This window comes from Galeopterus variegatus, unplaced genomic scaffold, assembly GCF_000696425.1.
Source record: "Galeopterus variegatus unplaced genomic scaffold, G_variegatus-3.0.2 Scaffold1642, whole genome shotgun sequence".
Lineage (NCBI taxonomy): Eukaryota > Metazoa > Chordata > Mammalia > Dermoptera > Cynocephalidae > Galeopterus > Galeopterus variegatus.
The window spans coordinates 92,771-118,830 of NW_007727753.1; the positions used below are offsets into that span (position 1 = coordinate 92,771).

The 26,060-nt window shown below is 40.9% G+C and overlaps 1 protein-coding gene across 3 annotated transcripts; it reads right to left on the reverse strand.

Moving 5' to 3' along the window:
• Positions 1-233: 233 nt before the first annotated feature.
• On the reverse strand, positions 234-19,184 carry AK3 (adenylate kinase 3). 3 transcript variants are annotated; one of them, XM_008578187.1, is made up of 6 exons: positions 17,634-17,903; positions 10,455-10,574; positions 6,174-6,346; positions 5,289-5,407; positions 2,476-2,604; positions 234-666 (listed from the first exon to the last, which is right to left on the reverse strand). In XM_008578187.1, exons 1-5 carry the CDS (start codon positions 17,782-17,784, stop codon positions 2,484-2,486), a joined length of 684 nt encoding a protein of 227 aa, XP_008576409.1. In that variant the 5' UTR covers positions 17,785-17,903; the 3' UTR covers positions 234-666; positions 2,476-2,483. The 3 variants fall into 3 exon arrangements, with proteins under 3 accessions (XP_008576409.1, XP_008576410.1, XP_008576412.1); XM_008578188.1 differs by lacking the exon at positions 2,476-2,604 and having other exon boundaries at positions 239-666; XM_008578190.1 differs by lacking the exons at positions 234-666; positions 17,634-17,903 and adding an exon at positions 19,153-19,184 and having other exon boundaries at positions 1,781-2,604.
• Between the last annotated feature and the right edge of the window lie 6,876 nt (positions 19,185-26,060).

Below are 26,060 nucleotides of genomic sequence, written 5' to 3' on the forward strand. Positions count from 1 at the left end.
TAAAAAAAAAAAAAAAAAAAAAAAAGGCAGGAGAGAGGGGGTTAAAGGCTCTACAAAATATATTGGCTTTTACTAAAAGCTTTAAGAACAGGTATACTATTTTAACTGTGTTTAAAATTTTTAAGCCGTAACTTCCAAGATGAAAACCTTTAATTGCAAAGACAGGAAAGCCATTTCTGTAGTTTATTAGTGTCTAAGGATATTTTCTTTTGTGAATGAGAAGAAACAACTTATAAACATATTTTAAAATACAAATTTATTCTTGCTTTTGGTTGCAAATGTTACAGCAATTTAACATAATGCAATGTTTGTACTTAACGATTTGGTGTTGATACAGTCCCTGACTTAGCGATGGTTCAGTGTACAACTTTTCAACTTTACAATGCTATGAAAGCGATACACATTCAGTAGAAGCCGTACTTTGAGTTTTGAATTTTGATCTTTTCCCGGGCTAGCCATATGTAGTACGATACTCTCTTTTTGATTTCCAGATCAAAGGGTGTCATAAAGGCCTGTGTGGCTACAATTATAGTAGGAGATAGAGTAATTGCATAAAACAAAACTAGCCTATGTACTGTTTTAAGACAATTTATTAGAACACAGTCACTCATTCAGGAGCCAGTGAGACATCAGGGCAGCAGAAAGGAAGGTGAGATGGAACAGGCCCTATGAAGGACAAAGACAAAGTAATATCCACAGTTCTGAAACTTCATTTTATTCTAATAAAGACTAATGTATGCCTGATAACCTAGTGATAATTCATAAGTTTAGTAGTTAACATATTTAGAAAGCATATAATATTAATATTAAAATAAGGCATTAGAAAATTTTATAAAGAAAGAAATGTTTAATCTTTTTAAAAATCCTTGGTCCATTTTGAAAGATCAATAATGAATTTTTAAAAATCAAAAGGAAAGGAAAATATGTTTTTTCCCCAAAATGCATCAGAACCAGTTGCTGGCATTTGTATTTTAAGTGCTTGGAATAAAACGGTCCAAATTTTTTAAGGCAGTTAATAACAATGTGTACAAGGGCTTGTTTCATTCGATTTAGCACCAAGTAAAGAGTAAATATGCCATCGAAGATACAGCTGGGTTTTTCTTCTACCTCTCATATTGTCCCACTTCTCCTACCAGGCCACAGTATGTAAGCATACATCCTTGTTGTCTCACTAAGGAATCTAAAATGATTTAGATTTTTAAATAGCTGCTCAGATGACACTCACCAGCAGAGTTCTTTCCCTCTTACGATACGGTGGCAGTGAATGGTAGTAGGCATCAATTTCTTTGATCAGGAATAAAGAACTCCTTCATCCAGGAAACTCAGTTACCTTCCTGGTCCTTTTCAACTTATGTAAATTCTTTTTATTGCTATACCTGTTTACTAATTATAACTGCTACTTATGTCAAGGGAATATTCCCCATTCCCCAAGCATGTCTAATCTATTTCTATTTCCTAATGACAAAGTATGTTTACTTTACATAGTGCTGTAGGTTTTCTCTTATTCTTAATTTTTTTCTTTAATATTATTTTTTGTACTATAACTTATTATTTATCAAGGCAGATCATACATTTAGATCAAAAGAGAAACTGGCAAGTAGATCCTAAAAAACATTTCTTAACCTGAGTACCATGAAAACATAGACTTTAATTTATTCAACTTTGGTGCTTATCAGGAACTTATTATGTCAATTTCTGACATGTCATATCCCTTGGTACACATGTATTTTTAAAAGAAAACAAGTCACACTAAAGTAGTATTTTCTCATATGTTAACTGAAAATTCTGAATAGACTGAAGGTATGTTTAACAACTAAATAAATACAGTATATATAAGGGTACTTCAAAAAGTTCATGGAAAAATGGAATTAAAAGATAATACAAATCTTTCTATGAACTTTTTGAAGACCCCCCCATGTGGCTAGCTTATAAGTTTCTTAGTGTAAAGGCAGCAGTAAATTTGCATCTGGCAACAGATCTGTAAATCCAGTTGCTTTTTTTCTGGAATTTTATAGATACAGTGTCGCACTAAACCATGTCCCACAGTGCTAGAAATGTCTTTTTTGGCATCAGTCTATGCAAAAGCTTTGGATGAGATATTTTCCCCAAATGACATGTAATTTTTTGAACTTTTCCAGAAAAATATGGAAATCTTATCAACCACTTATTACTGAACAAAATGATTACTATCAATTGCTCTTTTCATTTTGTTCTAACATTTTTTAAAAGTTTAGATGTCTCTGATATTTTTGAATTGCAAACCTATAGGAGGTAACTGAATAAAACACACTAGGTGATTTCAAAAGATGAATCCTAGTATCTGACTCATTTGGCACATTCTTAGTATCCAGAATAAAAATCAGTAGAAATGAAAGTAATATAATTTTCAAACAATTCATACACAGTCGAGTCTTAGGAAAAGGGACTTCTAAATGCAAGGACGAGGAAGTTTTGCTTATCTTACTAGTTACACACATTTTTCCTCATGGAGTAACTGAGGCTTTCTGGTTTGTTTGTGGAACTTTTGTTTGTAGGAAAGCATATACATAGGGCCAGATCTTGTTGGTTTCTGTTCCCGAGAATGTTTCCAATACCCCTTTTTTCCTAAAGATGAAAAACAAAAACAAAATAAAAGGTCTGAATCTTCCTAATGAGCTTTTTCAGAACTTGTCTGTAAAAGATGATAATGTGGATTTAGGAGTCTTGGTAAGTATAGGTCTGTGTGATCAAGGGAGAAAGGCACTTGGCTGGCATTGGAAAGCCTAGATTTTAGTTTCAGTTGTGCCCTCTGGCTTACCGAAATGGGCACTTAAAAAACTAATAGCACCTATCATTTACTGAGCATGTACTGCATGTTAAACCCTGTGCTAAATGCTTTGCATATGATATTTAATTTTTTCCAAAGCTCAAATTTTCTTACTGATAAAATTCTCTTTTGTAAAGTAACTTAGCCCACATCACCAAGTTGGTAGTAGATTTCCAAACAAGGCCTGTCAGACACCTGTTTATTTTAAAATAACAATGCTGACTATTAACTAAGGTTCTTACAAATACCACTTTCAATTTTTAGTTAAGTCCAGCCCTAGTTCTGTATGTAGGAACTTAGAAAGAAAAGCTTGAATTAACAGCAAGAGGTAGCAAAAGCCAGAAGAAGCCTAGAAAGACTAGGATATCTCCTAAGATAGGGATGTGAGTCATTCACTTCATCTCTGTAGACTTTCCCAACTTCCCTTCCCACGTTTTGACAGAACTAATCCCTACAGCCACGGTACTTCCACTGCATTCAGGAGTTGCCTCTATTCATAGCTCTTGCAGTGGTGGTGGTATCTGCCCAATAGCAATGAATTCTCTCTTCTTGTAGTTATTTTTGGGAATCACCTCTCCACCAAATTCAGTCCATGAGGTTGAATTCAGGTTGAATTCAGGTTGGACTGTCTATTCCCCATCTTCAAGGGAGGACATGATAAAAGCTAACTGATGCCAAACCCAGGACTTTTACTGGCAAAAGAGGCTATCTTTTCTGCTGGGGTAGCTGAACTGGCAGGAGGAAAGCCAGAGTGTTGAGGGGCTGCCACACAGGAAGAGCCCACCTGAGACTGAACCCAACCCAGGAAAATGGAGCTGAGAGTGACTGAGGCCTAATGATACTTTTTGAACACCTGGACCCAGCCATCTATCTTGGACTTTTTAGTTACATGACCAATAAGTTCTTTTGCTTATGCTAGTGTGAATTAGGTTCCCGATTAATATAAGCATGTATCACACTGTATGATAAATACTGTTTTACACAGCTCTCTGCCTCACCCACATATAGAAGGCGAGTTTCTGGGGCTTGGCAGGGCTGGGTCTAATTTTCTGTGTGGATCAAGGGACTAGCACAGTGTTAACAGAGTAAATAATAATAGCTGATACTGAGTGAGTGAACAGATGCCAGGGCTTCTGTCTTTCCACAGATTCACTTAATTCCCTTAACAACCCTATAAAGTAGGTACTATTTAATATCGCCTGGTTTTACAAATAAGGAATTTTTTTTTTTTTTGGCAGTTGGCCGGTACTGGGATCTGAACCCTTGACCTTGGTGTTATAACACTGCACTCTAACCAACTGAGCTAACCAGCCAGCCCCAAATAAGAATTTGTGGCATGAATGTTAAATACCTTGCAACAGGGTCACAGAGATGCTAATCTACAGAGCCAGGTTTATTATACAAATCACAGAATTACAGTAACAGTTACTGTAGAAAGTGAATTGTCAACTCATTCATAATTTCACCCTCCAGAAATAACTATTAGAACAGTTTGGAGACCATTGCTTCAGGTTTTACTGCGTACTTACTCTATGACAACAATAACAATACCTAATACTTATGTGGTGCTTATGTGTCAGGCACAATTCTAAGAGTTATACTTGTTAACTCAATCTTTCAACCCGCTATTCTCACCCTCATTTTATTAGAGAAAACAGGCAGAGGTAAAACAAGAGGTTCTTTCTGTAAGGAGAGGGAAGGGTTGAATAAGGAGACTAGACTGTTTCTTAGCCTGAGTCAAATATTAACTCAGTATAGTTCCCATATTAGGTGATATGAAAATCCGCTAAAGAACATACAAAACCATGTTAGAATACAAGTTTTTAAAGACTACTAGCCAAAAAATGATCTGAAACTTAGTTGCCATCTGAGATTCTTCTGTGCTATACCATCGTCTTTGGTGCATGTAGTTGGCATTATTAGGTTTGCCTCCCCAACCTTCATTCCAGCCCTCCCTCTGCTACATAGCAGAGTTTGGATGAGATTGACTCACCCCTGGCTCCAGGTGGGGGAGCCCATCAGTGTAATCCCTTCCACTCCAGTGACCGATTCAGGGATAGGGAGTAACCCAGGCCTAAAACAGTGCCAGGCATTCCCTGATTACAGTGGCTGTTCAGGTTGGTTCAATCTAGGTGATGCTCAGGGCTTTCATTCACTGGGGGAAAGGTTACCCCTCAGCCCTATATGATAGAGGGAGCCCTGACTGTTGCTGGCAAAAATGTCTGCAGCCATGCAGGAAGTCTGAGGACAAAGTCAACATGCAAAGCTAAGAGAATGGCAAATCTCCAGTCACACCGAGGAGTGACTGAAGCTCAATCTGCCTCTTGAACTTCTCTGCTACACAAGCTAATAAATTTCCTTTATCGCTTAAACCCATTGGAATTGGGTCTTCAGATTTTAGCATTTCAACTGTAATGTATGGAAAATCAAAAACTGACAGTGGTTCATCATGCAAGAGAAGTTCTGAAAAGTACAAACTCACTGGTAATATTCCAGGACTGGCTTCGTTTGGGCTTCATAAGCCTGTAGTCTCTTGATAACTGTCTCTGGTCTGTCATCCTCGCGCTGAATGAGAGGCTCTCCAGTCAGATCATCAATGCCCTAAACAAAAGTGAGAAGAGACTGGTATCAAATGCTGTATTTCTGAAGGACATTTTTATAAGCAGTTATACTATTTTTTAGACAGACATCTTCTCTGTGCAAGCACCAAGCACAAAAATGTGATAACTTTTAAGCAAACTGAATCCAACCAAAAGACACGTCATTGTGACACAGAGCCATGGGACTCCAGGATCATTTGCACAGTATCAATCACCTTTTCCTTAGAGTAAAAGGTTTTCCAAACAGCCTCTAAAATAGTTTCATATATAAACAAAAAAATTCAGCTATACTGGGCCAGCCCGTGGCTCACTTGGGAAACTGTGGTGCTGATAATGCTGAAGCCACAGGTTCAGATCCCTATATATAGGGATGGCCGTTTGGCTACTGAAAACACCAAGTCAAGGGTTAAGAGCCCCTTAGCAGTCATTTTTTAAAAAATTTTTTTAAATTAAAAAATTCAGCTATAGACTGAGAATCTCAACTGTAAGCCAAGGTGTCCTAAATCCCTACCAGCCCCAGCTCCTAATGTATTTCCTGACACAGAGCAGGAAATCAATAAATGCTTTTGAATGAATAGCAAACCCCTGTTGGACCCTTTCTACTAAGCTGAGTGGACTAGACCAGTCGACTATACAAAGTAACCTGAGAATACACCTTCAAGAGTTTGGTCAGATGGAGGATTTCCAAATTCACAAAACTTATGTCTGGGAGGGCAAGAGGACTCAAGGATGGTCTGCTATGTGTTAGTTCCACCACAATTTCTTACCACAGTTTTGGGAGGGTTGAATTCGATGTTGTAGACTCGGCCACTGGCTGGATGAATCCAGCGAGCAGTGAGGCGCTGCTTAATGATCTCAAAGGGCACATCCAGGTTAATCACCATGTCTATCCGGTAAGTTTTATCCAGGGCTTCTGCCTGGGGAAGTGTCCTTGGAAAACCTTTATTAAAAAAAAGTAAAGAAAAGAAAAGAAAAAGGAGGGCAGGGAGGGAAGGGGAGGAAGGACAAAAGGGAAAGAAAAAGAATTAATGTTGGGCAGTGTGAGCAAGAGGAATAATGCCAGGCAGGTGGATCACAGCTGTACTGCAACTGTGATGGTTAATTTTTTGTGTCGACTGGGCTGTGGGGTGCCCAGATATTTTTCATTCTGGGTGTTTTTGTATGAGATTAACATTTAGATGGTTGACTGAGTAAAGCATATTGCCCTCCCTAATGTGGGTGGGTCTCGTCCAATCAGTTGAAGGACTGAATAGAACAAAAGACTGACCCTCCTCTGAATAGGGGAGAGTTCTGCTGCCTCACTGGGACTCCCACTTTTTCCTGCCTTTGGACTCACACTGATCTCATCTACTTCACTCTGAACCTCAGAAGGCTATTTCTGGGATAGGACAAAATGATATTAAAGTTCAGTTAAAAGAAAAATATTAGTGCAGAGTAACAAGCTCTAACAGATAAACAATTTTGTTAGATAGCTAAAGTAGTTTAAACAATGTCATTCAAAGATCCCGAGACAGACAAATGTAACTGATTACTGAATCCAGAAATAGGCCCAAATATTTTAGGGATTTTAAAACGATAATATTTTGATCCCAAATTTTTAACTTTGCAATGTTGTTACTAAGGACATTTTTTCCAGAATTCCAGGAAAAATTTAAATTGGTAGAAATAATACATTTTCAAAAGTGACAAGGGGAAGACTGAGGGACAAGTGAGCTGATTTATTTAACCATATCCCTAATTGTTGGGCAGTTAGTTTGAAATGTTCACTATTATAAAAAATATGCAAGGAATGTCTTCTTGTTTACATCGTTTTAAGGGAGTTTAACATCCTAGGGTAGAGGATAAAAACTTGATTCCAGATGCTTTCCAGATTTTTATCAGATTACACTCAAATGGAAAGTACAGTTTTATTAGCCTTCCTTGTCTTTAATTTTACTTTAATGTTTGCTCATTTAAAGAGTATTTGAAGAGTTTCCGCCCCCCCCAAAACCCCAAAACAATGAATAAATAGTTTCCATACTTTTGGGGGGGAAAAAAGGTGACAAAGGTTAAAACTGAATGCTATGATTTGTTAGAGCTAAAAATACTGAAAAATTACATTTCTTGTTAATATTAAAACATAGAAAAATGTACCAGTGACCTAGACCTTATAATATGCTAAAGTAACAATGATAATAGCTAAAACTATACCCAGGAAACCTGAATTTGGGGAAAATAACCCCTAAAGAAAGCTTGTAATGCAAAAGGTCAATCTATTATATTTTTATAGACCCCAAATTGGATAACAAATCAGTATTTATTATAAAATTTACACCAAAGTAAGGGATCGTGATGAAAACAATTTTACCATATTCAATGAGAACAAGTGGAATATAATAGCTAAATCTACTGAGTGCTTTAAAGCATTGTATGCCTAATGTTCTATAGGGATCACTTCTGTTAACTGTCATAACTGTAAGACAGGTACTGCTATAATTCCCATTTTACAAATGAGGAAACTGAGGTGCAGCAAGGTTAAGTAACTTGCTCTAGGGCTGGCTGATTAGCTCAGTTGGTCAGAGCACAGTGTTGTTAACACTAAAGTCAAGGGTTTGGATCCCCTACCTGCCAGTGCTCCAAAAAAAGAAGTAACTTGCTCTAGCTCACAAAGTTATTAAGTAGTGGAATTTGAATGTGAACACAAGCCATCTAACCCAGTACCTAGGCTCATAACCTGGGGTTTGTGCTGAAAAAAAAATTCTCAATAAAAATACTCTCTATTGGTATAATTCAGATTAAAATGTTTACACTCATAAACCTGGAGCCAAACAGCCACTGGAACAAAAGAGCTGAATCAAAATACCCTCAACTAGGAGAAGCAAAAGCATAAGGATATTCTTCACAGTATCATTCAGAACAGAGAAAAAGTAGATGCAACCCAAATGTTCCTCAGTAGGGGATTAATTAGTATGATACATACACAAAATGCAAGCTTATGCATCTTTTATTTTAATAAGGCAAATCTATCTGTTAAATATAGATTAATCCAGGGAAAAGGCAAAATGCAAAAAGTGATATGTGTGTGTGTGTGTGTGTGTATTATATAAAGGAAAAATAATATAATACCAGATATTACTTGGCAGGGGTGGGGGCTGGAACCTTATCTCACATTTTATACCAAATACAGTCAAGTGCTGAATAACGACACTTCAGTCAACAGTGGACTGCATGTACGGTGGTGGTGCAGCCTAGGAGCAACAGGCTACACCAGCTAGCCTAAGTGTGTAGTAGTCTGTACCACCTAGGTCTGTGTAAGTGCACTCTATGATGGTCACACGATGACGAAGTCACCTAAAGATGCATTTCTCAGAACATATCCCCATTGTTAAGCAACATATTACTACATATATGGATGTGTGTGTATATGAGGGTACGTTCTTCTTTCTAATCACTAACTATAGAAAAAAGCCTGTTTGAATTACATACCAAGCAATTAAAAGTAGCCATCCATGAGGGATGTGATCATTGAGGACTTTGAGTCTCTCTCATACATCTTTAAAAGGAAAAGGTATTTTTGCAATAAAACAATTACAAAAAACCCAAAACCAACAAATGCTCCAACGTTCCAGGCCTTTCCTATGCAGCCCCTTCTTTGGCCCATTCCCTCTGAGCCCCCCACTGATGACATGTGCTGGTCTCATGGATGACTTTCCACTTTCCTGTGCTGGGCAGCATCTCTACTCCACTTGTGTCTACCCTGTTCCTGCAGCCTAAAATTACCTGTTTCTCCACCCACATAAGGCCACCCACACATAGGAATGCTTCCAACCCCCTACCATCTCCCATAGAAGCAAGACTTTTCATTAAACTTTTTAAAATAAAATTTTGAACTTTGAACCATGTATCTATATTTCCTATTAAAAAAAAAAAAGTACATAGCTACCTCCCCACCACATTACTTTCTATTCACATCAACTTTTAATTTACCTCAAAGTACTTATTGGTATCTGTACTTATCCAAATTTTTGTTTACTTGTTTACTACTTGTCTACTGCTAGAAGTACATTCCACGAGGGCAAGGATTTTGTTCACATTTAGGTTCGGGGCCTAAAACAGTTTTTGGCACATAGACAACACTCAATCAATACCTGTGTAATGAACAAATACACAAAGCCTGGTACGCATGGTACCTAGTGTCTAGCTTAGTCTCTATGCACCAAAGACCCTCAATAAACGTTTCAAGAATTTCTGAGTCCTCAAGATACTGTGCAAATATTGACAGCAGGCAAGGTCAAGGGACGTGTAAACAAATCTGATTTTTTTTCTTCCTGATACTACCTCCAACAAATAACCCAGAGTAAGTGCTGTGCCAGCCTCACCATTTGTCCTTTCCTTTACCTGCTTGATACAAGTCTAGTTCATTTGGGACCTTTGTGCAAATTAGAAAATAGTGTACCTTCTTGTTGGATAAAGTAAACAACAGGGCTGTGGGGCTTGGCAAGGGCAGCATTGAGTGCCTGCCCGTGAAGGTGGGAATGGGGATGAGTTGGAGAAAAGAATGTATAAATAGCAAGACTAGATTAGCATACTCTCTTCCAAAAAAGGGTATTATGACTCTGCTCTTGAAGGAAAGACTAATCCCAATTTTAAAAAAACAAACCTTATCTGTGTCCTCTCTATATCAGCAAAGCAACAATTAGAAACTAATAATCAACCTATCCTCAAAAATCTTACCACACCTCTGGCTGGGGAAAGTTTACAGCTTATTGTTAAGTTACTCTTGGACTTTCCTTCTTTTGTGGTGATCCTCCCTCATCATAAATTATTCTCAAAGGAGAGGAAAAGGAACTAAAGTTACGTCTGAAGGGAGCTTAGAAATCATGCAATCCACTTCCCCTTTCCATTTGGATAAAGAACCAGACCCAGAAGAGGTGACTGGCCCTCGGCCTCAGGGTAATGAGTGACAGAAGTTAGGCCCCTGACCACCACCCTTGACGTCTGTTCATAGCCAGGAAGTGCTCCTTTTCCTGAGTTCTGGGCAGACAAAATGCTCACAACACTTCACTTACCATCCAGCAGCCAGCTATACTGGGTAAGAGTTTTCAGCTCATGAAGGGCCAGCCGAGTCATGACATCATCTGGGATGAGCTTCCCTTGGTCAATGAAAGTCTTGGCTAACACACCAATTTCTACAGCAGAGGGGGGAGAAAGCAGTGAGTGCATTGTTTCATCCCATTCCAGGCCCCTAGGAACTGGTTGCCTAAAGGGGACCTCTGGATGGCACACTCATATGAGAACGTGTATCATCAACTTTTCTGATAAAACAGCGGTAACAAAATAATCTAAGCCTATTTCAAATCCTCCCTTATGTAAAAATATATAAACGCAAATGTATAGACAGAGAAAAGAATACAAAGCATATACCAATATGTTAACAGTAGTTGTCTGAGAATTATGAGTGATTTTTTTTTTACAGATTTACACTTTTCTGTATTTTTGAACATTTCTATCAGAAAAAAATATGGAAAAACTGAAATTATTATCTTTTTAAATAAGAATTTGAAATAGTCATTATTCTGAAGAGTCTCAGTTTAAGTGCCCGCTATCATATGTTACTATAGTGATTTTTTTTAATCATGAGAACAGGTGCTGCTTCTCATAATACAGCTCAATTTTTGACCAGATTAGCACTGTGATTACATTACATTTTTATCAATAAAACACTCTGGAAAAGGATTTATAAACAATTTTAAAATATTATCCACAACTATATGTCATTCTTATGCAACAGCATTTTAATTTTCTTACGTTCCTTTATCAACTATTTATATGCATTCAGAAGTGTAATACCATCGTAATTGGTGTGTATAGTTTTGTGTTCTGTTTTCCTTTAGCATTATTTTGTAAGTACTTTTCAGTGACATTATAGTCATTTCTAGTAACTAGATTACATTCCATCAACATATATCCATGTTTGATATATAAAAATATAATTGATTATGGCAGTGCTGTTGGACATTTAAATTATGTAAATTAGTCTTGGTTTTTCCTCATCACTTCTGCTTTTAAAGATCTTAAAACCCTTTCTTCTTTTTCTCTTCCTTTTTTTTTTGTCTTCTGAATTATTTTGGATGGCTAAATTCCCAGGAGTCAGATTAAAGGGTTATGATATAACCATTTCCAATTGTCAAACTGACCTCAAAACAGATTCTAAATTGTCATATTAACGAAACTTTAGACTTTAATTAAGAACATTAACTGCATGAAAACTGGCTGCCATTTGACAGGTGTATTGCTGGGTTTATAAACCGCATTTGGAAGAGGCCTGAGTTCTGAGAGAAAGTTCTCAGGACTCACTAAAATAGCCTGTTGGAAAGGTTCATATACTTAATACGTGTGGACCTCTCTGTCTCCAGGCTTTAGACCACTGCCCTGGAGAGGTAGAGCTCCAGCCTCATCAACAGTGTTGGGGGTAAAAATAAAAACTTGCAATTCTCCTGGGCTGAGTTCTGAAGAAACTAGTATTGGTCCCTCCCCTCACCTCTCACTCTTCAGGCCACGCTGTCCCCAACCAATGGCAACAAATGGATTTAGCTGATGGGATTAGTTAATAAAGTACTTAATTTCATCAGTATAAGAACAGCCTTAAGAAAAGATGATCTGCTCTTGTCACTTCTATTCAACATTGTACTGGAGATTCTAGCCAGGGCAATTAGTCCAGAAAAAGAAATAAAGAATCCAGAAAAGAAAATGTGAAACTATCTCTATTGCAAATGACATGATCTAGTACACAGAAAATCCTAAGGAATCCACTAAAAAAAAAAAAAACTATTAGAACTAATAAATGATTCCAGTAAAGCTGCAGGGTACAAGATCAATATACAAAATCTAGCAATGAAAAATCTGAAAATGAAACTAAAAAAAATTCAATTTATAATTGCATAAAAAGAATAAGAAAATTAGCAATACATTTTTAAAAAGTGCAAAACTTGCAATCTGAAAACTACAATATTGTTGAAGGAAATTAAAGAAGACCTAACTAAATGGACTATATTCGTGGATTATATGATTTCATATTTTTAACATGGCAATCTACCAGAAAATCATCTACACAAATTGACAAGCTGATCCTAAAATTCACATGAAAATGCAAGGGGCCCAGAATATTCAAAACAATCTTGAAAAAGAACAAAGTTGGAGAACACACACTTCCAATTTCAAAATAGCAATCAAGACTTTGTGGTACTTGCATAAAAACACATATAGATTAATGGGATAGAATGAAGAGTCCAGAAATAACTCCTCAAATTTATGGTCAATTGATTTTCAATAAGGATGCCAAGACAATTCAATGAGGGGAAAATAGTCCTTTCAACAATGCTGCTGGGACAACTGAATACCCTGAAACAAGAGAATGAAGTTGGACCTCTACTCCACACCATCTATAAAAATTAACTCAGTATGGATCACAGACTTACATAAGAGCTAAAACTATAAAACTCTTAAAAGAAAACATAGCTGTAAATCTTCATGACTTTGCATTAGGCAATGGTTTCTTAAATACGAAACCAAAAGCACAACCAACAAAGGTAAAAATAGATGAACCAAACTTCATTAAAATTAAAAACCTTTATGCTTTGGGCCGGCCCGGTGGCGCACTGGAGAGTGCGTCGCTTGGGAGCGCGGTGGCGTTCCCGCTGAGGGTTCGGATCCCATGTGGAGACCGGTTTCCGCTCACTGGCTGAGCGGTGCGGGCGCAACACCGAGGGTTGCGATCCTGTTGCCGGTCCCCAGTATGGGCGCGACCCCGAGGGTTGCGATCCCGTTACCGGTCAGTAAAAAAAAGACAAAAAGGAAAAAAAAAAAACTTTTATGCTTTGAAGAACACCATCAAGAATGTGAAAAGACAATTCAAGGTGGGAGAAAATTTTTGCAAATCATAATCTGATAGGGAACTTGTGTCTAGAATAACTAAAGAACTCTTACAACTCAATAATAATAATACATTTAAAAATGGGCACAGGGTCAGAATACATATTTCTCCAAAGAAGATATATAAATGGCAAATAAACACAAGAAAAGATGCTCAACATCATTAGTCATTAGGGAAATGCAAATGAAAACCACAATGAGACCACTTCACACTCACTAAAATGGCTATAATCAAAAAGACAGATGATAACAAGTATTGGCAAGAATGTGGAGAAATGGTAAAGCTCATACATTGCTGCTAGGATTATAAAATGGTGTAGCCAATTTGAAACACAGGGTGGCAATTTTTCAAAAAGTTAAACAGAGTTACCACATGACCTACCAGTTTCACTCCTGGGTATGCACCCAAGAGAAATAAAAACGTGTCCACACAAAAACTTGTACATGAATGCTCACAGCAGCATTATTCAAAATAGCCAAGAAGTGGAAACAACCCAAGTGTCCATCAACTGATGAATGGATAAATAAAGTGTGGTATATCCACAAAATGAAATATTACTCAGCAATAAAAAGAAATGAAGTACTGATACATATTATAACATGGGTGAACCTTGAAAACACTATGCTAAGCGAAAAAAAGCCAGACAGAAAAGACCACATATTTTAAGAATGTCCAGAACAGGCAAATCAAGAGAGACAGATGGTGGATTAGTGAGTAGAGGCTCAGGTGGGGTGAGGTGGGGTGGGGTGGGGTGGGGTGGGGGTGGGAATGGGAGTGATCGCTAAATGAGGTTTCTTTTGTGGATGATGAAAATGTTCTAAAATTATTGTGGTGATGACTACACAACTCTGAATACATTAAAGTCCACTGAATTACACTTTAAATGGGCAAATTATATGGTATGTGAATCATATCTCAATAAAGCTGTTAGGGAAAAAAAGGAAATGGGGCACTCATGGAAAGCAGTATTGTTAAAGGTATGTATAGGATGTACAGTGTGCTATCATTTGTGTAAAACACACAAACGGGGAAGAACAGGTAGACATTTAGTTATATGTGCATGAAATATGTTGAAAGGACCTTTTTCACTAAATATCCTTTTATATTTTTTGGAATTCCAAACCAACTTAAATTTTCTACCATTACAAAAATAATTTTCTCTACCATTAATATCATCCTAATTATGCATACCTATGCTCCATGTGTGTACATAATAATGTTTTATTAGATATAAAGAACGTGGGAGCTGACAGAGGTCTTGTCAATCTACTGAGTTTAACTCCCCCCAACGTAAAGATGAGAATACATGAGATTCTCAAACTTTGAGCAATCACATGTCAACCCTACAATTTCTACCACAGGTGAACTATTATTTATTATACAGTTTTCTTTAAAATGACTCAGCTTTTTAAATCAATAAGCTATAGTGGTCATGAAATACAGATTTGGAGTGCGAGTTACTTTTTTCAAATGTACTTTGAAATAAATTTTTGTTTACCTAAAATTATCTCATGAACCTCAATTTGGGAAATAGTAGAGAGTATTTAACTGGCACACAAGGAAACCTGGGTTTTCACCCTAGTCCTCCAGTGAATGCTGTTTATTACTGAACAAGTTCTTTAATCTCTCCTGAACTTAGTTTCCTCCTCTTTAAATGAAAAGATTTACTAAATGTCTAAGTGTCAGACTCAAGTCTCCTGACTCCAGCATCCAGTGGTAGCCTCTGGTTATTCCAGGTTTGCTACTATCAATGAGTTGCCTAGTGTTTCCAGTGTCCATATCACATATCCTGGGGTGATTTTAAACTTTAGCTATGAAATACAGCCATGGGTTATAAACTATAGTCTCTCATGAAATTGTGGTTGGAGAGTAAATTGGCAAAATCCTTCTGAAGCATTATTTGATGGTACCATATTTGTAGAAATTCTGTACTAGGAATTTATTTGAAGGAAACAAGCAAAGATGTTGTCAACCGTTCATGTACAAAGATGGTCGTAGCAGTATTTATTATAGCAAAGAATTGTTAACAACATGAATGTCCAGTAATAGGAAAATGTTTAATAATTATGCAACCTTGATGAAATTAACTATCGTTTTTAGACTGCTTAATGATGTGTGAACATGCTCACAATAAATGAGAATTAAAAAGTATCTAGGTAACCATTTAGGTATCTAGGTAACGATTTTGCAAAAACATACAAATGCAACAGAGAAAAAAAAAAAGAAATAGCACCAAAGCGTTCATTATAACTGTCTCTGTGGCAAGGAAGAATTATGGAGGACTTAATTCTCCTTTTTTTATATTCTCATGACATATTTTTCTTCCTTTATGCTTTACTTTTAGTATGAGAAAATATTAGGCACCATTTATTATTTTTTTTAAGATTACACCTCTCTTTTGGCTGTGATCCTGTGGGAAATACCCAATCCATTCACAAATATTTATTAAGAATATATTCTTAGTCTTGAGATACAGAACATCTGTAATAACAACCTCGTGATACCTCCCCAAGCGCCATTTTTTGTTCTTCTTGTTAAAGAATTCCCCATAAAGACTCCAGAATGGGCAGGCGCCCAAGGCAGCTGAATATCTTTTCCCTCCTTCCCCCCTCTAGCTTCTCCTTTCATGTTGTGGAGCTGGGGAAGAGGTCAGCAAGAATGTCAGGGAGTGTTAAAGATAAACAAGGAGCACTGTTTCTTAATTTTTAAAAAGTTTTTTTGTCTTTTAAGCTAATTTTTAAAAAAATGTTTTATGTTTTCATAAATTAATGTACCCTTGACGCTTTGCTGAAGGTGTTCCTCACCACACAATTGTGCCTCACTGCTCAGTAAGTTTTCAGAGAATCCCTTAAGGATTCTTTACTCCCTTGCACTTTGTTTGGATAACTTTACTCCAACCAGTGGCAGTACTCACGACTGTTTAGTTACCTAACAACTTCCATACGGTGCATGCAGAGCACTTAGCAAGAGTCAAAAAACTTAACCTTTTGCAGAAGTTTAATTAATTACAAGACTATTATTTTTAATGCCAATGTTACCAGAGAAAGAAATAAAAGTAGTAATACACCAGCCAGAGATGCTAAGTACTGAACTAAAAGAACTTCAAGAGACACTGGGCTGATTCTTTTTTTTTTTCCCTCTCATTTAAATGTCAGTATTTTTGAAACAAGCAAACAAACAAAAAACCCCACCCGGAAATAAGCTAAATGCCCATCAAGAGGGGACTGGTTAAATAAGAGTACAGTCAGCAAACAGATCTCTATACAAACAGAATGAAATGGATTTCTACGTCTTCATGTGGAAAGATATCCCAGATATACAGTGAAAACATACTGCTGCAGAGAACACGTATAGTATGATTTTACATTACATAAAATAAAGGACATACATATATGTGCTTGTACATACACATTTCTAGAAGGAAACACACTGTTCCTCTGTGAAGAACGGGACTGAGGCAGGGAATGAGAGAGAGCTTTACTTTTATTTTATGCACGTCTATCCTGTTTCTCTCTCTCTCTCTCTTTTTTAACCATGCAGGCATTATTTCTATGTAAATGGCTTCAAAATGAGTTTCAAAATAGGTTCTGTTCTGGAAAGTAAAGGTCAATACTTTTGAGATAAAAACTCACAGTGCTGTTGACTTTAAAAAGAGCCTTCTAAAAATAGAATTTACATACCACAAATTCACCCGTTGCAAAGCGTACAGCTTGTTAACTGAATTTTGTGCTGAGTTATAAGAATTTATCGGGCATGAGAAACAAAACAATCTTTTATGTAACCACGCACAAGAATAGCTTTCATGTCTAAGAAATCTCTGGGTACATCAACATCTAAGCCAGTTTTGTGACTGCAACAAGGGTAAATAATACTCGACCTTCAGATCATGGAGGAAAGGTCAGAACTACAAGATCCCATAGAGTTTAACCAAAAAGAAAAAGTCAGAGAAGAGAAAGCAAAGCCTAGCAGGACTAACCCCAGTTTTCCACGGTCACGGGCACGTGGAGGAGAAGCCCCAGCCCAGCGTTCGGGGCAGGAAGAGCCTCTCAGAGCCCAGTGCTTTCCTTTCGCCTCTGAACCTCGAGAGAGTCCTTACGTCCTCGTCCCTTCTCCCCACAACCCGCCCGAAGCTGCCCACGGAAGCCGGAGGTTTTGGGGCGCAGTCACGCAGCAGCCCGAGGTCTCTGAGGGCGGCGGCGAGAGGGAAATGCTGAGCCCGTGTCCCCGGGACCCGCACCCCCGGCCTCGGTTCGTCCTCCCGCAAAGCCCGACCCGTGCGACCGCGCCCGGCCAGCCCTCCTCCCCGGGCTCCCACCTGTGCCCCGCAGCATGTTGTTTCGGAGCAGGTCCCCGCTGGAGAGGTGCTTCAGCTCAAAGTGCTTGGTGATGCGCGACGACACGGTGCCCTTGCCGGAGCCCGGGGCCCCCATGATCACCGCGCGCAGCAGCCGCGTGGACGCCCCCATGGCTGCGGACAGAGGCCCCGGCCGCGCACACCGCGGGGCCTCCTCGGCCTGGCCTGCGCGCTCGCCCGCTCCGCACCCCGGCGGCGCCCGGCCCAGCCCAGCCCGCTCAGGCCACGCCCCTCGGCGACCCCGCGCGCCCCCTCCCCGGCGCCCGGCCCAGCCCAGCCCGCTCAGGCCACGCCCCTCGGCGACCCCGCGCGCCCCCTCCCCGGCGCCCGGCCCAGCCCAGCCCGCTCAGGCCACGCCCCTCGGCGACCCCGCGCGCCCCCTCCCCGGCGCCCGGCCCAGCCCAGCCCGCTCAGGCCACGCCCCTCGGCGACCCCGCGCGCCCCCTCCCCGGCGCCCGGCCCAGCCCAGCCCGCTCAGGCCACGCCCCTCGGCGACCCCGCGCGCCCCCTCCCCGGCGCCCGGCCCAGCCCAGCCCGCTCAGGCCACGCCCCTCGGCGACCCCGCGCGCCCCCTCCCCGGCGCCCGGCCCAGCCCAGCCCGCTCAGGCCACGCCCCTCGGCGACCCCGCGCGCCCCCTCCCCGGCGCCCGGCCCAGCCCAGCCCGCTCAGGCCACGCCCCTCGGCGACCCCGCGCGCCCCCTCCCCGGCGCCCGGCCCAGCCCAGCCCGCTCAGGCCACGCCCCTCGGCGACCCCGCGCGCCCCCTCCCCGGCGCCCGGCCCAGCCCAGCCCGCTCAGGCCACGCCCCTCGGCGACCCCGCGCGCCCCCTCCCCGGCGCCCGGCCCAGCCCAGCCCGCTCAGGCCACGCCCCTCGGCGACCCCCTCCGCATCCCTCCGCTGCGGGGCGCTTCCCCACGTCTCCTCAGAGACAGCCGCATGCCCTTCACTCCTCTGAGATCCATCTCCGCGCCCTGTCCCGCCGAGTCCCAACTGGATAGACAGCGTCCCCTCCATGCGCCCTTGACAACTCCTGCGCGCCCCCTTTCTAGTCTTACAACGCTAGTTGCCCCTCCGCATCCCCTTTGCTCCCCTCGCCCGCTGGGGCTCCCCGAGGTCTCCTCGGCAACCCCTGCACGTCCGCCATTCCCCTCAGATTCACCTGCTTTCAGCTCCCCCCGACCCGGCTCCCCGTCCTCACCAGTCCCGGGCGATAGTCCACGCTCCCCTCTGTGCACCCTTGGCAGCCCCTGTGCGCCCCCTTCCTACCTCTAGTCACCCCTGGGCGCCACTTGGTTGCTGCACTCCATCCCCCCTCCCCAACATCCTTTTTCCACCCCTCGCGCCTGGACGGTGCCAGACCCTGTCCTGCCCAGTGCCAGCAGGGTACACCGAGCCCTGCTCCGTGCCCCTTGGCACCGCCTGCCCACCTCTACCTGGTGCCCCCGCCCGTCCCCCTCCCCCTCTGCTCCCCTGGATCACCAGACGACCCCGGTCTGCGGCCGCTCCACGTTCTCCCCTCCCCTGCCTCTTAACTCCTACTCTGCTGCAGAGCGACCTCTCCTCCCCCGCTCTTTGTAGCCTCACAGGGGGTGACAACGAGCCTGCAGGAGCTCTCTTCTCATGACGCATGAGAAGAGACCCGGAATAAACCCAGTTTTCATTGAGTGAGGTGCTTTAAGTCACACATCTAGAGAGAGGTGTCTCTTACTTCCCCGGATCACACTCGGGCTCAGAAGCAGCTGTTACTTTTACTCTGAGCCTGAGTGTGATCCGGGGAAGAGCCCGGAGAGCTACTCTGCAGAGCCCCAGCTTACTCTCCAAAGTACTGGCTTCTCAGACTCCTTTGTTTGCCTTCAGAAATGTTCACTCTGTGAATATTCGTTCAGTGCCTACTGTGTGTCAGATTCTGTTCTTAGGGGTCTCCGAGAACTCTGTGGTAAACAAGACAAAGTTTCTGCTCCTTGGAGGTTATAGTGGGGGAGGCAGATCCTAATGCGGAAGCAAATAAAAGAGCAACGTAATCTGAGATCGTCTATGAATAAAACAGAACTGTGAAAGGGTGGAGGGTTTTAGATCGGGTGGTCAGTAAAGCTTTGAAGAAGTGGCATTTACTCCGACTACTGTATTAGAATACAGGGGGAGAGTGACACAGACAAGGGGCCAGGCCCTAAACTGAATGCTTGGCATGTTCCAAGAATGGAGACACAAGACAAACATTTAAGTACCATTTTATCTGTAAAATGGACATGGAAGATTAATATGGAGTGGTTAAAATAAGCTGTTTGTCAAGTACTTAGTACAATGCCAGCTACAGGGTGGGTATTCAATAAAGGTTGTCCATTTATCATCATCTCTTTGTGCTTTTATCATCAGAAAGAAGCCTCCATGAAAATAAACACAGTGCCATCTTCCTGGGAGGCTAATAAATGAGCAGGCCAAACTGCTTTCAATTTCAAAGGAGATAGAAAATTATTTCAGAGAGGGATGGTTTGCGAAGCCTTGCTCTGGGAGCAAATCTGAGCTGGGTGAGTGGGTAATGAATTTCAATAGATAGACAACTCTCTGGACTTAGAAAGAAAATTAATAGTCATACATATTCATTACTAAGCAGGCAAGAATGAAAATGAATGAATTAAACATTCAGTTCATGTAGTTAGAAAAAGGATATCAAAATAACCCAAGGAAAGAAAGGAAAGGGATTAAGTAAGCAACATAGATGAAAGGATGAGAAAAACAAAACTGACAAAAGAATGAAAAAGTCTGGACAAGTTCAAGTTAGGCAATACTGGAAAACCTGAAGGTGTAGATTAAGTACTTCTAATTCCAAAGCCTGGAGCATTTGAGGTTTCAGCCCCAGAAGAGACCTGAAAGAAAATCTCGGGGAAATTTGGCTTAGAAGAAAAACTGTTCAAACAAACAAAAATGGCCAAGAAATCATCCTGTCATGGGGCATGGGGACGAGGGGAGGGAAGCTGAGCGTTCTGGTCACATTAACAGGCCCACAAAAGGCCAACTAACTTTGGCTTTGCTAAGGGTTGTTGATTACAAATGAGTAAGTAACTGCCAAACTGAGAAATCTCCTGGCAACTATGCCTAGCGTCGTCATTTCGCCATACACAGGAATTTGTATGGGTCTGTTCTTCACTGCTTAACTGGCTGCTGTAGTAAAGACACTGAGTTCTAATTAATACAGATTTAATTTAATTTTTATCTCACAAGGGGTGCTCAAACTATATATGTCCAAGTGTTTTGTACAGATTAATTTGAACCAAATGAGTTCTTTGTACATAGTAGGCATTCAACAAATGTTAATTGATTAAACACTAAGAATTAATATTTTGCAATATTGAAGACTGGTATTTAAGAGTTCTAGAATGTACAGTGGCGGGGGGGGGGGATTATAGGCATGTGTTATGGGTTGAATCATATCCCCAGAAAAGATATGTTGAGGTCCTAATCCCAAGTACCTCAGAACATGACATTATTTAAAAATAGAGTCATTGCAGACACAATTAGTTTAGATGAGGTCATTCTGGAGTATGGTCAGCCCTTAATCCAATATGTTGTGAAGGCAGGTGTGTGTGGGGGGGAAACGCTGTGCTGTGATGGAGGCAGAGAAGGAACACCAAAGATTGCTGCAACACCAGAAGCCAAGAGAAAGGCATGAAACTAATTCTTCCCTGGAGACCTTGAGAGAGCATAACCCTGCTGACACCTTGATTTTGGACTTGTGACCTCTAGAACTACGAGAGAATAACTTTCTATTCTTTTAAGCCCCCCAGTTTTTGGTACTTTGTTACAGCAGCCCTAGGAAATGAATACACCATGTTTCCAGGAAATGTGTACACATGCATATATGTTGGTTCACACATGAGTTAGGTAAATGAGAATAAAAGAATAGAAGGGTTTAGTGTCCGAGAAGCCATAACAGATTGTAGTAGAGTAAAGAGATCAGAAAAGAAGCCTGGAAGGGTGAGATTACAAAGGGAAGGGAGGTGCATTGGTTACCCACCAATGTAAGAAGCCATCCCAAACTTTAGTGCTTAATACAACATGATGTCTTATTTATTACAATTGTGTAGGTTTTATTGCTCATCTCCCTTGGGCTCATTCGTGTGCCTACAACTGGCAGCTCAGCTGGGATGGCTGGAACAATGTGGACAGCTGAGCCTCTTTCCACATGGTCTTTTGTCTCAGGCTTCTTCAGATCTTGGTGGTCTCAGGATTCTTAGAGGACAAGTGTCAATGTGCAAGTACTTCTCAAACCTGTTCTTGGACTGGCCCGTGGCTAACTTGGGAGAGTGTGGTGCTGATAACACCAAGGCCACGGGTTTGGATCCCTATACAGGGATGGTCAGTTAGCTCACTTGGGAGAGTGTGGTGCTGGCAACACCAAGTCAAGGGTTAAGATCCCCTTACCGGTCATCTTAAAACAAAACAAAACAAACAAACAAAAAACTGTTCTTGCCTCAACACTTTGTGATGTTCCATCGTCCAAAGCAAGTCACATGGCCAAACCCAGAGTCAGTGTGTGAGGGGACTATACAAGGGCATGGATTCTGAGAGGTATGATTTATTGGGAACCATTATTGTAACAATCTACCACAGAAGGACTCTGTATTAGTTACTTATTGCTGTGTAGCAAACTCCCCAAATTTAGCAGCTTCAGACAACAATACTTATCACGTTTTCCACAGGTCAGGAATCTTGACACAGCTTAGCTAGGTGCTTCTGACTCAATGCTGCAATTAAGGTATTGGCTGGGATGACAGTCATCTCAAGTCATGCCTTGGGGAGGATCTACTTCCAAGCTCACCCTTGCAGCTGTTGGCAGGTCTCAGTTCCTCTGCAGCTCTTGGCTGAAGACAGCAGTTCTAATACTGAACAAAATAGGTAAAGTCCTGTTCTCATGGAGCTTACATTCCAGTGGGGAGAGAGAAAAGAGGCAAACACATAAGTAAATATATAGGATGGCAGGTGTTTATAGGTGCCATGGAGAAAAATATAGCAGGGAAAAGGGAGAGCAGGGTGATGGTAGGGCTGTTGCTATTTTATGTAGGTAAAGAAAGGGTTGTTAGAAAGGCTGACCATTCAAAATCTAAAAGAAATTTTAGAGCAAGCCATTTAGATATCTGGGGGAAGAATGTTCTAGAGAGAGAAGAGCAAGTGCAAAGGCCCTGAGGGAGGAGTGTGCTTGAGTTTTCAAACAACAGTAAAGAACCCCTGTGCCTGGAGCAAAGACAGCAAGAAGGAGAATGATAGGAAAACTCAAGAAGGTAGGTCCAGATCTCATAGGGTTGCTGTCATCTCATAAGCCACTGTGGCAAATGGTATCATCCAAAGATGGCCATGCCACCACCTCCCAGTCCACATGCTCGTCTTACATATGACTTGACAGTTCTTCAGTTAAGAGATAGGGTTCATAACCCCTCCATCTTTAAACTGGGTGTGCTTGTGTGACTCTTTTGACCAATGGAGTATGGTGGAAGTGGTGCTGTGTGACTTGCAAGGCTAGGTCATGGGAGACAATGCAGCTTCTGATTTGTTCACTGCAACACTCATTCTGGAAGCCCACAGCTCCCACACATGGAGTCTGACTACTCTGAGGCCACCATGCTGTAAGGAAGCCCAAATTAGCTCACAGGGAAAAGCCACCTAGGGAGGCCCTGAGACTACATGGAGAGAGTAGTGCTTCATCCCCTTGGTGCTCCATCTCCAGCAATCTGACTTCACCTGCCTGAGACAACTCAAGCCAAAAACCATCCAGCTGAGCCCTTTGCAAGTTACTGACCCACAGAAGCCATGAGAGAAAATAAAATAATTATGGTGGACTTAAGCAATAATGCAAGCAAGAGATGGCTCGGGCTTTTGTAAAAGGGATACAGGTGATAAAGCAGTTGGATTCCGAATGCATGTATTCATTTTTTAGAAATAATCTCAAAATCATGGAAAAGTTGCAAGTGCAATACAAAGAATCTTTTCTCCTGAACCATTTGAGATGCTTCATCATTCTTGAATACCTTAAGTGTATTTCCTACAAGCAATGGCATTTTTGCATAACCACAATAAAACTTTTGAAATCAGAAAAATAACTACAACCATCTAATCTCAGACACCATTCAATTTTCCCCAAATGAACCATTAATGTCCTTTATAACAAAAGTTATAAGATCACATACCATATTTAGTTGTCATGTCTTTACTCTCTTTCAGTCTGGAACAGTTCCTTAGTCTCTCTTGACTTTCATGATCTTGACACTCTTAAAGATCACAGGAAAGTTATTTTGCAGAAAACCCTCCATTTGAGTTTATCTGATGTTTCCTCATAATTATATTCAGTTTATGCATCTTTGGTAGGAAAATCACAGACATGGTGCTGTGTTCTATCAGGTAGCATATGATTTCAATGTGTTGTATTATTGATGATGTTAACTTTGATAATCTGGTTAAAAGGTACTTGCCAGGTTTCTCCACTATAAATTTACTCTTTTTCCATTTGTAATTAATAGGTACTCTGTACAAGGTAATTTGAGACTTTGTAAATACCTCATCCCCCATCAAACTTTTAATTTATTAACTTATATTTATTTACAGGGTTTCCTGTTTTATTAAATGAGTTATAATCTATTATCATCATTACTTATTTTGATGCTCAAATCATTCCAGATTTGGTCAATGGAATTTCCTTCAAGCTTGCATCTGTGCCTGTTTGACATGTTCCCAGTATTCTTTGTGCACTGATTCACTTTCTGGCATAAAAAAGAAGATCCAGGCTTGTCTTATACTTCCTAGGCCCAGAAGCACATTGAAATAGCTCAGATCAGCCATTTTGCCAAGGATCTCTGCTTCCCTTTAGTGGAAAATGGAATTTAGAAACCCAGGTCTGTGCACTAAGTGTGTTTATTACTATTAACATGTCATTGCTATAAGGCACTATTAGAGGACAGACATAAGAAATGTGTAAATATATTTATACATATTCATTTACACACGTTTATGTCTATTTTATTTATGTGTCTATCTACATATTATTGAGAACCATGAGTTCACACTGGTATCTTCAATTCTGATCAAACAATCCAGGATTTATTTCCTTTTTCTCCCTTCCAGGCTTCTTTTCTGGTCTCTTAACCCACCATAATCCTAATCATGGCTTCTCCTCATACACTGAATCCATCTATTCTTTTATTCTCACCTGCATAGCCCATGATAATACATTGCTTCTGGATTTTGAGTTAGTGTCTCTGACAGAGGGACATTGACTCTCCTGTCCTTTATGTATTCACTTACATGATCAATCACACTGTGTATAATCAATCTTCCATCACCGCTGCCTACCCCTTCTCCATGCAGATGTCAACCCACTTGAGTTCCAAAACTCCATGCTGGACCATTCACCACCCCCCTTCTCACCTTGCTGGGGCTCTGACATTCTATGCTTGACCACCCCCTGCAGACATCCTTCTCACTGCTCCTCAGCTCTGACATCACATGCCAGGCTGCTTACCCACAAGAACACCCTAGTCACTCTGCTCAGGCTCCAAAACCCTGTGTCGTGCTGCACTGCCCTCCACATGCAAAAGTCTTCCTCATCCCACTCAGACTCTGGCACTGGTGCTGGGCTGCTCTCCTATGCAGATGCCCTCTTCCTGAATGTGGTTTGAATATAGACCCAACATGAGTCCCTGATGGATTAGATGAATTACAGTGGAAAAAGAGCTTTTTCCTGAGCTATTGGAAGAATAGAATTGTCATTAACTGAGATTGGGAAAACTAAAAGAGAAACAGGTTTGGGGGAGAATATTACAGTTGTTTTGGGTAAGTCAAGTTTGAGATGCCTGTGGTACATCTACGTGGAGGTGATAAAGAAGCAGGTAGATGTGCAAAATTTGAGCACATGGTGGAGATCCTGGCTGGAGATATAACTTTGAGGGTTTTCAGTATATTAAAATTCATGAGACAGTATAAACTCACTGAAGGAATGAGTTTAAATAGAGAGAAGAGGTCTGAAACATGAGTTCTCCAACTTTTAGAGATTGGGAGATGAGGAAGAAGCATTTGAGGAGCGGAGAGAGAGACCAGTTAGGAAAAAAAATTGGGTTAATGTATCATCGTAGAAATTTACTGAAGAATTTGTTTCAAGAAGGGAGTGATTAAGTCAATCAAATTGTGCTGATAGGTAGGACTGAGAAGTGACTGAAAATTATTTCTAGTTGTAAGGGAAAAACCCCTATGAAATGATTTTTTTTCATTTCTAATTTATAGATAAAAATATGAAGATAGTTTTGCCCCAAATTCCATAGCTATTCAGCAACTGAATTAGTGATTTTTTTTTTTAATTTTTATTTTGTCAATATACAATGTATATGATTATTATGGCCCTTCAC

Coding starts and splice junctions, on each gene's coding strand:
- AK3 (XM_008578187.1), bottom strand. CDS start 17,784: ATGGGGGCGTCCACGCGGCTGCTGCGCGCGGTGATCATGGGGGCCCCG. Junction 10,575..17,633: donor CAACATGCTGCGGGGCACAG/GTGGGAGCCCGG, acceptor CCTCTGCTGTAG/AAATTGGTGTGTTAGCCAAG. Junction 5,408..6,173: donor TCAACCCTCCCAAAACTGTG/GTAAGAAATTGT, acceptor ACTTTTGTTTAG/GGCATTGATGATCTGACTGG.